The sequence below is a fragment of the Lissotriton vulgaris genome, chromosome 3_1 (genome assembly GCF_964263255.1).
Source record: "Lissotriton vulgaris chromosome 3_1, aLisVul1.2, whole genome shotgun sequence".
Taxonomy (NCBI): domain Eukaryota; kingdom Metazoa; phylum Chordata; class Amphibia; order Caudata; family Salamandridae; genus Lissotriton; species Lissotriton vulgaris.
In genome coordinates this window covers 9,130,074-9,143,341 of record NC_141689.1, presented here as the reverse complement: position 1 = coordinate 9,143,341, position 13,268 = coordinate 9,130,074, and the positions used below count along the sequence as shown (strand labels likewise).

At 46.7% G+C, this 13,268-nt stretch overlaps 1 protein-coding gene across 1 annotated transcript in view; it reads right to left on the bottom strand.

The window, feature by feature from the left end:
* Positions 1-10,253, bottom strand: part of LOC147725810 (uncharacterized) — a 36,771-nt gene extending 26,518 nt beyond the window's left edge. The window contains exon 1 of the mRNA XM_086959987.1: positions 10,047-10,253. Coding sequence (XP_086816113.1) covers positions 10,047-10,055 — 9 coding nt within the window. The 5' untranslated portion in view covers positions 10,056-10,253. The remainder of the gene's footprint in view (positions 1-10,046) is intronic.
* Between the last annotated feature and the right edge of the window lie 3,015 nt (positions 10,254-13,268).

Sequence of the window (13,268 nt, the reverse complement as noted above, 5' to 3'; positions counted from 1 at the left end):
GTGGCTGCATTTTTTTTTACAGAGTCCAAGGGGCTCTTGGGCATTTGTATTTAGGAGCCCCGAGGCTCCAGGGCCCCATTGTTGTTTAAGAGCCCAGAGAGGCTCAGGGGCCATTTGTTTATTCAGAGCCCAGCGAGGCTCCAAGGGGACAGTTATTCTGCAGAGCCTGTGAGGCTCCCCCATCGTGTTGGCCCCATCAATTGCTACACAGCTGCCCAGCACTTTGTGGGCAGCTGCTCCGTTTAGGCCCCCTGACATTGGACACAGGGCGTCCTAGCCCTAGAGAGGCCAGTGGGCCTAGGGACAGTCACAGGTAGTGACTTAAGTGAGTTTGGCGCAATTGTTCATTTTGCTTACACCTCTGAATGTATTGTGATGCATCATGTGTTTTCCTCCCTTACACCTCTGAATGAATGTTATGCATTGCATCATGTGTTATGTTCTTACACCCCTACAGGTATTGTAATACTTAGGTGGTTGTTGTCCTCCTAGCGCAGGTGGTGCTAGTGAGGTCCTTTTACCAGTGATTACTGGTTGTGTGCTCTATTTTTATATTATGTGCCACAGTGATTTTACCTTCTAAAGTGCTATTTCTAAAAGTGTTATTTCTAAAAGTGCATACCCTTGACAGTGGTCCAGGTGGCCCTGTCCTGTACATTATCCCCTGTAAATTCTGCCCGTGCCTGTTGGCACATTGTAAAGTGTGTGTTTTATCTAATGTGTTTTGGTGTAATACAAAGGCTATTTTTCTATATAACCTTGTGTGGAGTTTCCTTTGTGGTGGGCCTTGGGTGTTGTTGCTGGGGTGCGTGCGCAAATACTTAACTCATATCGCCTCCAAGTTTAGCCTTGCTGCTCGCGCCACGTTACCTAGAGGGTGAGCAGGGGTTATCTTGGCGTGTAACTCCCTTGCCCGGACTTAGGAGTGGTAGTCTCTGACTGACTTTGGCGCAAGCCCTGGCCAGCCAGGGATCCCATTTCTAACAATTCTTATATCAATAGTGTGCATTTGTACCTGCTTTCACGTATGACAGAGAAAATGGCGTCGGACAATGAGTTGTGCATGCTCAGTAGATTCGTACCATGACCTACTGACCAAAAAGATGCACCGCTGCCAAGATTCAAGGACAAAAAATGTAGGAAAGAGAAGACGTGTATGACTCGTTCTTGGAGCTTCCATCAGATATTGATATTTAAGAATGTTACAATAATGAATGTAAAAAGTAATGAATGAGCTGAAGTGGAAGGGTTTGGAAAGTAAAGTTACCTTAATAAAAATGAATGTCAGCATAGCGAGATGAAGACTCCCCATGTCCTGTCCAATCATATTCTGTATACTACTCATATTTGCAACTATTGAGGGTGGGACATGTAGAAATGAAGACTATAACTAGATTGACTTTAGAATATGAATTAGCTGAGAGAGGGGAAGCGAGGCTAAGAGGAGCGAAGGCAAACTGAGATTTGAGGGTCGAGAAGATTTGAGGAGAAGAGAGAGAGCAGACTGGGAAAATTCAGATCCGAATGACAGCCTGATTAGATTTGAAGATTGCAGAAGAACATCGAGGAGGGAGGGAGAGAGTGTAAGAGAGGGATGCGCCGTGGTGCCTCGGGGTTTTGATAGAGAAGACTAGTAAGTATCTGTCCTGTCTTGATTCTGTCCTATAGTTTTCCAGATTTCGAATAGGTAAATAATATTCTGATTCATAATTGAATTATTTATGCAAATTTATTTTACCTTGTACCTTTTGCGACAGGGGGCAGTGACACGGGGGCAACGACAGGGGGCAGCTTTTTAGATTTTGCGGAGCAGGAATAGTTAGCAGCGGTTATAAAAAAACAAACATAGCATTTTAAATACCAGCCCTGCGACCGGCTCTGAAACTGCATTTGATGTTTGATCTCGTTGCCCCTTAGGTCACTCTCTGCTCTCACTCTGTGCTCCGGTTGAAGATAAACTGTGCTCCTTCAATTATTTATTCTTTGTTGAGAGATTTCCCGGTGTGTGGCTTTAAAACTCTGGTCGACCTGCCAGGCATGCCAAGTATCACGCATCAGATGTGACACTAACACATTTCAGTGTGGTGTTCCGCAACACAGCACTAAAATGCATTGTTACGCATTTTAATGCCACTGTGTCAGTCTCTTAGCGCCCATTCAGGCGCCTGTGACATCTGTGCGCCGGCTCTGCTGCCCCCTGCAGACTTGCTCACCCGGGCGCTGCCACCAACACAGGCTCAGTAACGGTTAATGCTCACTGCTGCAGCTTGTTACAATGCATCTTAATAGCCCTGCTCTGGCTGCATTGAAATTTCCGCCCGCTGGTTGTGCTGACATCAGCTTGCCCAGGCAGTGCTGGGCCCAATACCGAGACAATACCGAGACACCCGGGGCCTGCCTTCAGCAGTGGTCGAGTACTGGCTGGCTCGGCCGGAGTGGGGGGTGGGGGGAGGGCGGGGGGGAAGAGTGATGTCACGTCCAGATAGGGGGGGGGGATATGATGTCACGTCCAGATAGGATTCTGGAATCCGTGGGGACTCGTGCCGGGCAGTCACTCTGTGTGCTAACTCATTATGCCCTAGGCTGCGCAGCGCTTTATTACCGGTGTTGGAAGGCCTGGAAGCCTCACTCAGCATGGCGCCTGAGAGCTCGCAACACTGCCTGCTGCTTCTTCATACCTTGGCCCGGCCACCATCAAGTACAGTGGTAAGTTCGATTATTAATTGCTGAGGTGCTCACATGGAGCTTGTGACCGGCGATTGCAGAGGCCGCCCAGGACAGTGTCTGTCACCGGACAATAGCAGACAGCCCTGGACTTTGGAGGCGGGTCAGGTAAAGACTCAAAGTTCCAGCCACCCACCGAGTTTTGATTAACACCATGGGCTGCTGCAGCGCTAAAACATCTTTTAAACTGTTTCAGTTTTCCCGGTATTATATGCGCTCGTAATACACAGCCGTTTACAGTGTCCGTGTTTTGAGAACACTTAATATCTCTGATATTCTGTGTTGTCCATTCTTGTACTTTTCGAATGAATAATCTTTATTCGGCAATTTTCACCATAAAAGAACACAATATATAAAACAATTCAATTCTGATAAAAGATTAAAATACAGTAGGAACAGTGACACAACATACACAATTTGCTGGCAATAAAAACGTCCTTATCTAGTGGAATTTCCAGTTTGAAGTCTCAGCAAACGGCAACGTGTCCTCCACGCACTCCCTAGGAATTTAGCCACCCCACAAATCATACTAGCAGATGAAGAGTCTGTAGTAAGGACACGTAATGCCTGGCTATGGCACCTCAGTCCTAGTTCCCTACAGACGGGTTTCAGCCAGAATTTCCGTGCCCCTTTGTAGGCTGGGCAAGCGAAGAACAGGTGGGCCACCGTTTCCATAGGGGCTGCACAACCCGGGCAGCCCTGTGAGCTAGCAACTGTGTTCTTCCATTTACCCGTAAACTCATACACCGGGAGCGTCCCATATCGTAATTTTAGGTAGAGTGCTCGATCCAGTGGTTTAGTTATTAAATCTAAAAAAGGTTCCATTTTGCGCGTACACTTAATGGACAGAAATTGGTCAGTAAGAGAGCCCAATTTCCTAGACCGCATAACATTGTTCTGTACCCAGTCCCAGTATAGTTTTTTTATGACCTCTTTCGGTGGAGGTGATTGCAACTCCCATGCCTCTCTGAGACCCAAAGTAAAAACCAGTTCCTTCAGGTTATTTAACCATGCTATTTTTTTACAGGTGTCCAGTAAAAGTAGTTCATCTAGACCTTCTGCATACTTTGCCAGCTCTTCAGTTCTTCGTAATCGGGACCAAAATAACAACGGGCGGAGCCTCACCAAATCCTTTACTGATTTCCTGCCCAGATCCAATCTTAATGGGATCATGGGGGTGGAAGTGGGAAGGGCTACCACTTTCCTAAAAAAGTTGTTTTCCGCTGTCATCAAGTCAGAAATCCCTTCAAACCCCCACAACTCCGATCCATAAAGTGCTGCAGGTAGGATCTGACCCCCATAGATGGTCATAGCTGGGGAGACCGGTTTGCTGGTTGACTCACGTATCTCCTTCAGCGTCACCCCGGATACTCTTTGGTGGTTTAGTAGCATTTTGGACAGATGATCCTTCCAGGACATGTGGCTGTTAATTCGGACGCCAAGGTAATCAAAAGACTCAACCAGTTCAAGGGGGGCGTTGTTAAGCACAAAATTATTTTTGAATCTTTTCGAGGGTGCAAAGGCCATCAACTTGGTTTTCGATGTGTTGATAGTTAAGCCTCTGATGGTGCAGAAGGAGCTAAACCGATCCAGGAGTTTTTGCAAGCCCACCGGGGATTTAGAAATTAATAGGGTGTCGTCGGCGAAAAGAAGTGTGGGTATTCTCTCCCCCGCCAGGGATGGGGCATCCGACTCCACCCCCATTAGATGGTCCACCACTCCGTTTACAAATAGGGAGAAGAGAGTCGGAGCCATAACACATCCCTGACGCACTCCTCTCCGCACAGGGATCCTATCTGTAAGTTGACCCTGGGATCCCCATCTCACCCTTGCATAGTTCCCCTCGTGCAGCTTAACAATTAGGCTCAGAAGCCCACTGGGAATACCCATCTCTCTTAGAATTCCCCAGAGTTTTGTGCGAGGGACCAGGTCGAATGCGGTTTTAAGATCAATGAACGCCATATACAAACTACCCTTCATAATAACAACCGCCTTCCAGTATATGGCGAACAGACGAAAGACCTGGTCCATCGTTCCTACCCTCCTTCTGAACCCCGCTTGTAAGTGGGAGAGGATACTAGCCTCCTCTATCCAGTCACCTACTCTTGAAATGATGACCCTGCCGACCACTTTCTGAATTATATCTATCAGACTAATGGGTCTGTAGTTTGCAGGGTCATCTCTAGCCCCCTTCTTGTACACCGTGACTACCTCGGCCCCTTTCCAGGAGTCTGGGACCTGGTGTCCCCTCATGATCAGATTCATAATAGTCGCGATTAGTTTAGCCCAGGCCTCCGGATCCGCCAACAATAGATCCCCAGGGATCCCATCCTGCCCAGCGGCTTTTTTTGGGGTTAGGTGTCTAATCGCCAAAACTACTTCACCCGTTGAGAACAAAAGATCGCTTTTATCCGCAGGAACCCCTTCACCCTGGCTATTCACCCCTGGGCTAGTTAGTTCTTCCGAGTCGCCGTAAAGGGATGAAAAATGTGTAAACCATTGCTGACAAGTTATATGATCAGCCAATGGTTGGGATCTTCTCTGCCTTGATCTGTTGACCAATTCCCAAAAGAGGTTTGGGTTCCTGCCACTCGCTGCATTGGCAAGATCCAACCAATGCTGTTCCTCCCACTCCCTCTTGGCCAATGACAATGCTTTCTGGTAATCCCTCCTGGCCGCTCTAACCAATGGCGGGTTCCCTGAAAGCAAAGCATCTGTCAATTTTTTCCTGTAGTTTTTACACTGGTCATTATACCATACTTTACTAAGAGTAGAGGGTATAGCAGGAGCCCTATTACCTTTCCTCTTGGAGATGAAAAATTGACCAACTTGGTCTATTGTTATTTTATAGGCAGAGTCAAGGGTGGGGTATTGGGGAGTGACGGTCCTGTTTTCACCAACCCATATATCTAAGGTAGAAGACAAGCCCTCAACCAGTGCTTTGATACTTCCTATATCACCCTCATTGAGCCTGGCCTTATCCCATTTCAGCCTGCGATTATTATTAAAAGGGATAACTTCTTTAGTTGTTTTTGGGATGACCACCCCTCGCCTGTCCTCCCGTGCTCCCCAGTGAAACTTGCAACACAGGGGATTGTGGTCACTATCCTGGCTTGGGACGACCTCCATATCAATCAGGTCCGGCCAGGATCCAACATCTATCAGGATGTAGTCAATTCTGGACGGGCCCGAAAGTCTATTGAAGGTCCAAGCACCTGAGCGGTCGGATATTGTCCTGCCGTTCAGGGCTCTTAATTTATGGTCCCTTGTCAGTGCGTTAATTTGTATAGCTCTGGACGACCATTTCCTAACAGGGGGCAGGGAAAGGGATGGGATAGACCATTTTGAATCCTCCTCTTCGATTCCTAAGGGATCATCTCCGAGAAGGGGTTCAAATGTACAGTTAAAATCACCCCCCACCAGAATTTTAGCTGAGCAGGGGCATTCAGCTAAGGTCAGGTCCAAGGATGTTAGGGTCAAGGAGGGGGAGGCACCCTGTGTCCCTCTTGCATAAACATTAAAAAGGTCGAGCCTGACAACATCCTCCCCTCCTTTCACCGAAAGGTGGAGTATATCATTACACTCCAAGCTGTGTCTTGTAACCACCCAATCCAAATCTATTTTTATCCATACTATCAGGCCGCCCGAAGGTCTGCCCCTTCCCTTGCTTACAGCGGGCACACAGTGGGTTGTATACCCCGATTTATGTAGCGGAACAAAGCTCCATGTCTCCTGAAACAGGCAGACATCGAACTGCTCAATTTGTGTGTGCCACTCCGGGATGTCTAAATTCCGCTTTAGCCCAGCAATATTCCAAGAAAGGAGGTTTATTACCCTCCTTCCTCCAGGCATAGAAGTATAACCCACCTTAGGCAACCTCTCCTTAACCACCCTGGTCGGAGGGCGCCCCCCCTCCTGAGTTAGTGTGGTGAGGGTTGCAGAGCAGCCAGCCGTGCTCATCACGGGCCCAGCTGGCCTGGAATCCTCTGTTGTTACAAAGGTGGTCACCATATGGTCTACAGCTAGACTAACTTCTTTTTTGCCAGTGCTATCCCAACGAGAGCAAGAGTCCTCAGCCCCTAGAGGTTCATTATCATTTCCCCCTCCCCCTAGCCCCCACCTTCAATCGCATTCTTCCAGTCCAGACAGCTGGGAGAACCGATTGTAGGTATCCAGCGGGGTAAAGGGCATCAAGTGGTTCATGTTAGGACCCTGGTTCAGCATGTGTCTATGGGGGACCATGGACCAGGAGGAGTGTAGGTCTGGCACCCTAGTCAGCTGATGGGCATACTGAAATTGGTTATTGATATAGGGCGGAATAAGGAGTGGCCTATAACCTTGGGGTCTGTTTGTATGTTTAGAGTTAGTAACTTTTGACCTGGGATAAAAATATGTTAAGGCCCGTGGAATAACACAGGTTTCACCATTCCCAGGTGGCCAGTTTAAAATGTAATCGACTGCCCGAGGGTCTCTAAAATTGACCACCACTAGGTCTCCCTCAATATCTTTGGTTCTACTCCCCAGCCAATTGATCCGTCTAACATGAACTATGTCCCCGTCTATGTTAGGTGCTATCGGCCTATGCAACCTTAACCAATGGATAATTTTGTTTTTAAGGTCAGAGAATCCCTCCTTCTTGTTCTCTGATAATTGCGGGACTCCCGTTAAGATCACCACATAGGGCACGGCTTCTGGGGGAATCTCTACTTGTGGGATCTTTTTATGAGTCATTCTGCTTTTACCCTCGTCTCCTTGTGCAGTTTGATTGTTACTAGATGGGGCCTTTGGGGGTGGTTTTGAGGGCCCTGCTCCCAACTCGGTAGCTGGTGTTTTGGGTTGTTTAGATGGCGGTATATTATGAGTTGGGGGCACAACTCCCCCCGAGGGCTGACCAGTTTGCTTAGCCAAAGCAGACGCGGGAGGAATTCTAGATTTACTTTGCGGTGTGGTCGGAGGGGGTATCGGCTGTACCGCCACACTTCCTTTATTTTTGGTATGTGCAGCCATACTAGTTATGGCGGCTTCCAATATAGTTAATCTAATTTCCACCTTTTTAATAGACTCATTAATTGGTAGAAGGAGAGATCTTAACAAAAATTCCAGGTTCGCTGATGCTGCGGCCGGAAGTGGAGGTGATATGATAGGAGGGGTAGCTCTACTGGGGTTATCAGGGACCTCGTCTTGCCTGGTTGCTAAAGCTGGACTAGGACCCGGTGTAGCAACTACCTGTGGGGTGTGCTCCTGCTCAACTACTGTGGGAGTCTCAGATGAGGTCTGGGTCTTAATCCCTTTACCAAACTCAACATGTAGTGCTTTTGCTTTACCTGTGACCACCCTATGTTTCCTTCTTTTTTTACTAGGGGGCGGACGATGGATCTGGGCGACGGGACAAATGTTAACTTTCTGCTTCTTAGATTTGGATTTATCGGTCACACGACTAACACTAGGGGTGGGGGAAACAATTATGATATTATCCTCGGTCAAACAAGGAGTGGCTACAAAGTCACGAAACAATAAGGGGATACCATCTTGACTTACATTATCCTCACTTAGGCCATTCGAGTCACCTTCCCGGTTCAATTCGAGTAGACTGTCAGTGAGGGGTCTATGTTTCATATTCTCAACAGAGCGACGCCGCTCTGCCCTACGCTCCGCTAAGGTGAGATCCTTATCCCCCTCGCTCCTCTTGGGAAAGTAATTCTCCAGGGATCCATTACGTAATCTAGGTTTTTTCCCCGGGGTTTCTGTTTCGGTAGCCGTATCCATTATGTGGTACACTGTGACCTCCGCTATGCAAATGAAAAATGACCTGGCCCAGCCCGGCCTCCGGCGGCCCCGGACGGTCACAGACGGTCCCGCCCTTGTCCCGGGCTTCTCCCGGCGCGCTCCCGCGCAGCGGGGACAATAGTTCAAGGTATAGTCTAAGGGCACTTGCTGGTTGGTTGGCGTACAGGGGGGTGTGGCCAGCGGGGAGAGCAGCCCAGGTGTGTCAAATGGGCGCGCAGGGGCTCCTGGTCATCGGAGTCCCTGCCTGCGTGCTCGCAGCCCCGCCGGCTAGCTCACCTGCCCGCGCCTCCTGTCCTCAGCTGGTTACAGTTCCAAGGTCTGCTGGCTCCTATGCGCAAGGCGCTGCGGGAATCCTCTGCTGTCACGAAGTGCAGGCTCTCCCTTCCTGCCAGTATCCACGGGCGGGCAGCAACGAAGTTAGGGTTTTATAAAGTGCGAACCAAAGAATCACTTTAGAACCAGTTTTTAGGCTCAGGCAGATGGAGTAAATGAATGTTGTGCAGGTCCAATTACCTCATTACCGTGCGCGCATTGCTGACATACTGTGTTATGCTAAGGCCTAGAGATGTGGGAAGCATATCAGCTTAAAGCGCTGAGACCTCATGGACTCAGAGTCGAGCCCGAGGAGAGAGGTTGAGAACAGCAGAGGGAGTGTAAGTAAGAGAGGGGCTGCCGATTACATGCCCCACTGCCTTCCCTAAACCAGCAGCTGCAGTGTTATCAGTAGTTGGAACTTCGCTTTCCAGCCAGGTAATTGATAAATCTGACTGCTTTAAGACTTGCTATTCTCTGACTTTTTGTAGCATAATTTACTGGTGATTTTGGGTAAACATTAGCCTAGTGCTGCCTCGTGTTGATTAAAAAGCGGCCCGTGTCTCTGGGTCGGGCAATTTATAGTCATGCAGTTGATTTTGGCATCATGTCCTCACTTTTCACTACCCCCTCAAGGCCACATTCATTTATTAAGCCTTTTACCCAATTTTCGATCTCTTTCAGTTTCTTTAAGTTTGTTTCTATCTTTCTGCATTGTGTTTGTAATTGTCAGTGCCAATTCACCCATACCTTTAAGCCCCATTAACGTGTCCCTACCTTTTCGTGTGAGTTCCCACCCTGTGTCTGCATTAAATGGTAGTGACAGACTGCCCAAGTCTTTATGCCCCCATGTCTCTCTCTCTAAACCCCAGTGTCTGTAAATACGCGTCGGTTCCTGTATCTATGTCCCAGTGTGTCTCAATCCACGCATTTCCGTCTCTTTGTCGCTCTTTTGGAGTGTGCACATTAGCGCATCCTAAGGCTAGGCATTTCACAGCCTTCAGATGCTCCCACTCAAACTTCACTGATGTCCACCTCACAGTGCAGTAATGCCTACTAGACAGTGCACCCCCTGCAACAGAGGGCAGCAGGGGTTTACTGAGGTGCTAGTATAGTGTCTCATTGCACAAATGGTCACATCATGCCCCCCCCTCCCCTGATATCCACAGGGCTCCTGGAGGAGTGCTCGGGTCCCTCCACCCACCCTTGCCAGGGGGCCCTACCTGCGCCATGCTGCCGCGAGCCCCGGCGTCGAGCTCAGCCCCGCCGTGTGATCCTCGGCAGCTGTGTCCCTCCCCGGGGATGCTGCGGGCCCCCAGACGCGCCGGGCGCAGCTGCGGCCTAAGAGCGGGGGCCGGGGGTCTCCTCTCCGGCGGCACAACAACACACACCACCAGTACCCACTTCCGGCTTCCCACTCTGTGCAGCCAATCAACGCGAGGAAGCACAAAGAGCCTCGGCGGCGCTGCAAACACAGAGGACGGACTGCGCCGTGACGCTCTGCCGCTGGGAGAGAGCGGCTGGCGGCGGCGGCGCACGTGCGGCGTGACGCGCGGCGAACACGTGCCGTGACGTAGGATGAGCGCGGGAACGACCGTCCGCACCTCAAGTGAGGAGAGTGCGAGGGGAGCGACGGTTTCATGATATTGGTATTTATTATTAGATTTTTGTTTACTAATTGTTAATGTTATTTTAGAAAAATAAAACAATGTAATTAATGTGTGTTGGTTTAACCGCTCCACTGCCCAGCACACTCCCCCCAGTTCTAGTTAAAATTATTAGGAAATGTTAAAAATTATAAATAATAAATATAATGTAAAAATAAATTAAACATACATATATAAAATGTAATATCTATTTTTATTTAATAATAATTAATAAATATTGTTTCTATAAATTATAAAATGTTTCAAATATATTTAAATAATACATATACATACACCTGTAACATAAATATATATATATATATATATATATATATATATATATATATATATATATATATATATATATATATATATATATATTAAAATATTTATTAATTTTTAAAACTCAATTTTTACACTGCATTGACTGCAACAGTAGGGAATGTTCACAGCGATAGGGAACGGTCCAGAGATCCTGGTTCTTGATGGAATTGCTTCTTAAGTAGGTTAGGGATGGAGGAACTGTACTTGAGGCTCTGGACCTTAAAAAGTATATAGTGGGGGTTGAGCATTCCTTCCAGAAGGTAGACAATATCAGTCATTAGTATAATTCCTTTATATAAAGAAGAACAATTGTCATGTGTTGTATTGTTAAATGAGGTTACTTTATTGACATCAACATCTTTTTGGTCCATAGGGCAGTTTCTATGCTCTTTTATGAGCGCACCAGCCAACACTTGTTTCGACCTTCGTGGTCAATCAGACCCGGGCTTTCTCAAGGCTGTGAGAAAAGATGCAGTAAAAACAACATGAGTATAGGAGCTAATGCGGAATCCAAGAGAGTAAGACACCAGGAAGAGCACTGTGTGGAGATTTTATTTTTGTTTTATTTTATTATAAAGTGCCTTTAGGAAAGGAGTGATAGTGAAATATTAACGTGTAATTAATGCACGCACGCTTGGTGGTCCAAAGGGACTGCCAGTGTTGAGAGAAGCGAGCAGATATAACAATCGGGGAGGGAGGTAATTTTGGCCGGGTTAGTAAAGGGAAATAAGGTGATCCGAAACTAAGATTACATTGAATTAGGTGCTGGCAAGAGCTTCTCTCCAAACGTTATTATTAGTCATAAGAGCAATTTGGAGGCTTTTTATGACGTTGAGAACATGCTGCTAGTATGGGTTTCATGCTTTTAAACCCAAAAGTATTTTTTGTCGAGCAAGAGTTATTACTATTAGGTAGGTGAGCACATGCTTATTGGGGTCGTGACATTGAATACAAAATTGAATTATACACTACTACAGTACCTAGTAGGACAATTCACAAGTCATTAGAGCATTTATTAAGGGTATAATCAAACAATGTATAAGCAGCTGAAACCTAAGGGAAATTAAGTTAAGTTTGAGATAAAAAAGAAAGGATAACCAAGACAAAAACAAAATTAAAAGGTGAGCGGTAAGGGGCACAGGATGAAAGAAGTGACATTTTCTTACTGTGGTGAAGAAATATTTTTTACAAAGCCAGGAATAAAACACGTATGGCAACAATAGTAGGCAAACAAGAGACCTTTCTGGTTCACTATAAGGGGCAGTTATGCAGTTAATCCAATAAGCAAAGTACACGTTAAACTATCCACACCCCTCGATGCGGGCAGCATGTAGCATACTTAAATTAGGTTTTCTAACAGTCTGGTACTTCTCTAAGCCCTTCTTGTAGTCTTGTAAGAAAGCAAGGCATATCCACCTTTTACTAGAAGAGAAAGCTCTAGCAATTAGAAATGGACGTGGTATTTATAGATGGGTAGAGTTAGAGCGGAAAGACCGCTGACACTATGACAAGGAACAGGACAGCCTAAATGCTATGGCCAGGTACGGGGAGTAATTTAAATAGGTAAAAGCGGTACACTAGGGAATTACACAAAACGGTGGGTATCCACTTACTATTAGTAGCAGCAAAGTCGTCTCAGGGTATTCCCACTTATCATACGAACCGACGGAGTATTGGCGTTCATGTCGGCAACCATCTTTAAATAGTCAGAATATGTGTAAGTAATCCGGAAGTGATAGGTATGCTACACAGCCACCATTAGTGAAAAGTATAAAGGGTATGTGCTTAAAATAGATCAAATGTAGTTCTAATTATTCAACGGACGAATGTCTGTTTACGTGTCCAAAGTCCCTGTGGTAGAGGGATGGTGTGAGTTACAATGCGTGCATTTAAATACCGACGACAGGAGTTAAAGGACCGAAACAGGCAACCAGGCAACGGAAAAAATGAGCCACCATGTTAGTATGGGACAAGTCCCAAAGGAAGTAAAAAATACTGAGAGGAGTGATCTCCCATGGGTCATATGGCGATGTGTGAATTAGGCAACGTCATCTTGAAGTGGGGCACAATAGTTGATTAGCTTAGTAGTATTGTGTTTTTATCTAGGAACCTAAATCGATATTTCTATTTTATGCCCTTGTCCGGTTATAATCACTATATCCCTATAATGGCATAAGAATCATATCCATATTTAGTTGTAGTCCTTTCAGTCACATTAAACAAGGCTACTTCCTCGGACTCCTAGAAAGCACAACGAGTTCTCTAAACAAACCAAACCTCCAGCAACCTGGGAAATCCCCGTTTGCTTTTGTTTTGATTTCGTCCTAGAACTCCTGTACTGTAAGAACGTCCAGTTCTTAGTGACATCTTTATTGACGTCTTATGTCCAACCTTACGTCGAACCCGGCACCTTTCACGTATAAATATACCAATGTTGCCTTAAGCAAACACACAGTGGTGGTTTTGGAGCCGAGC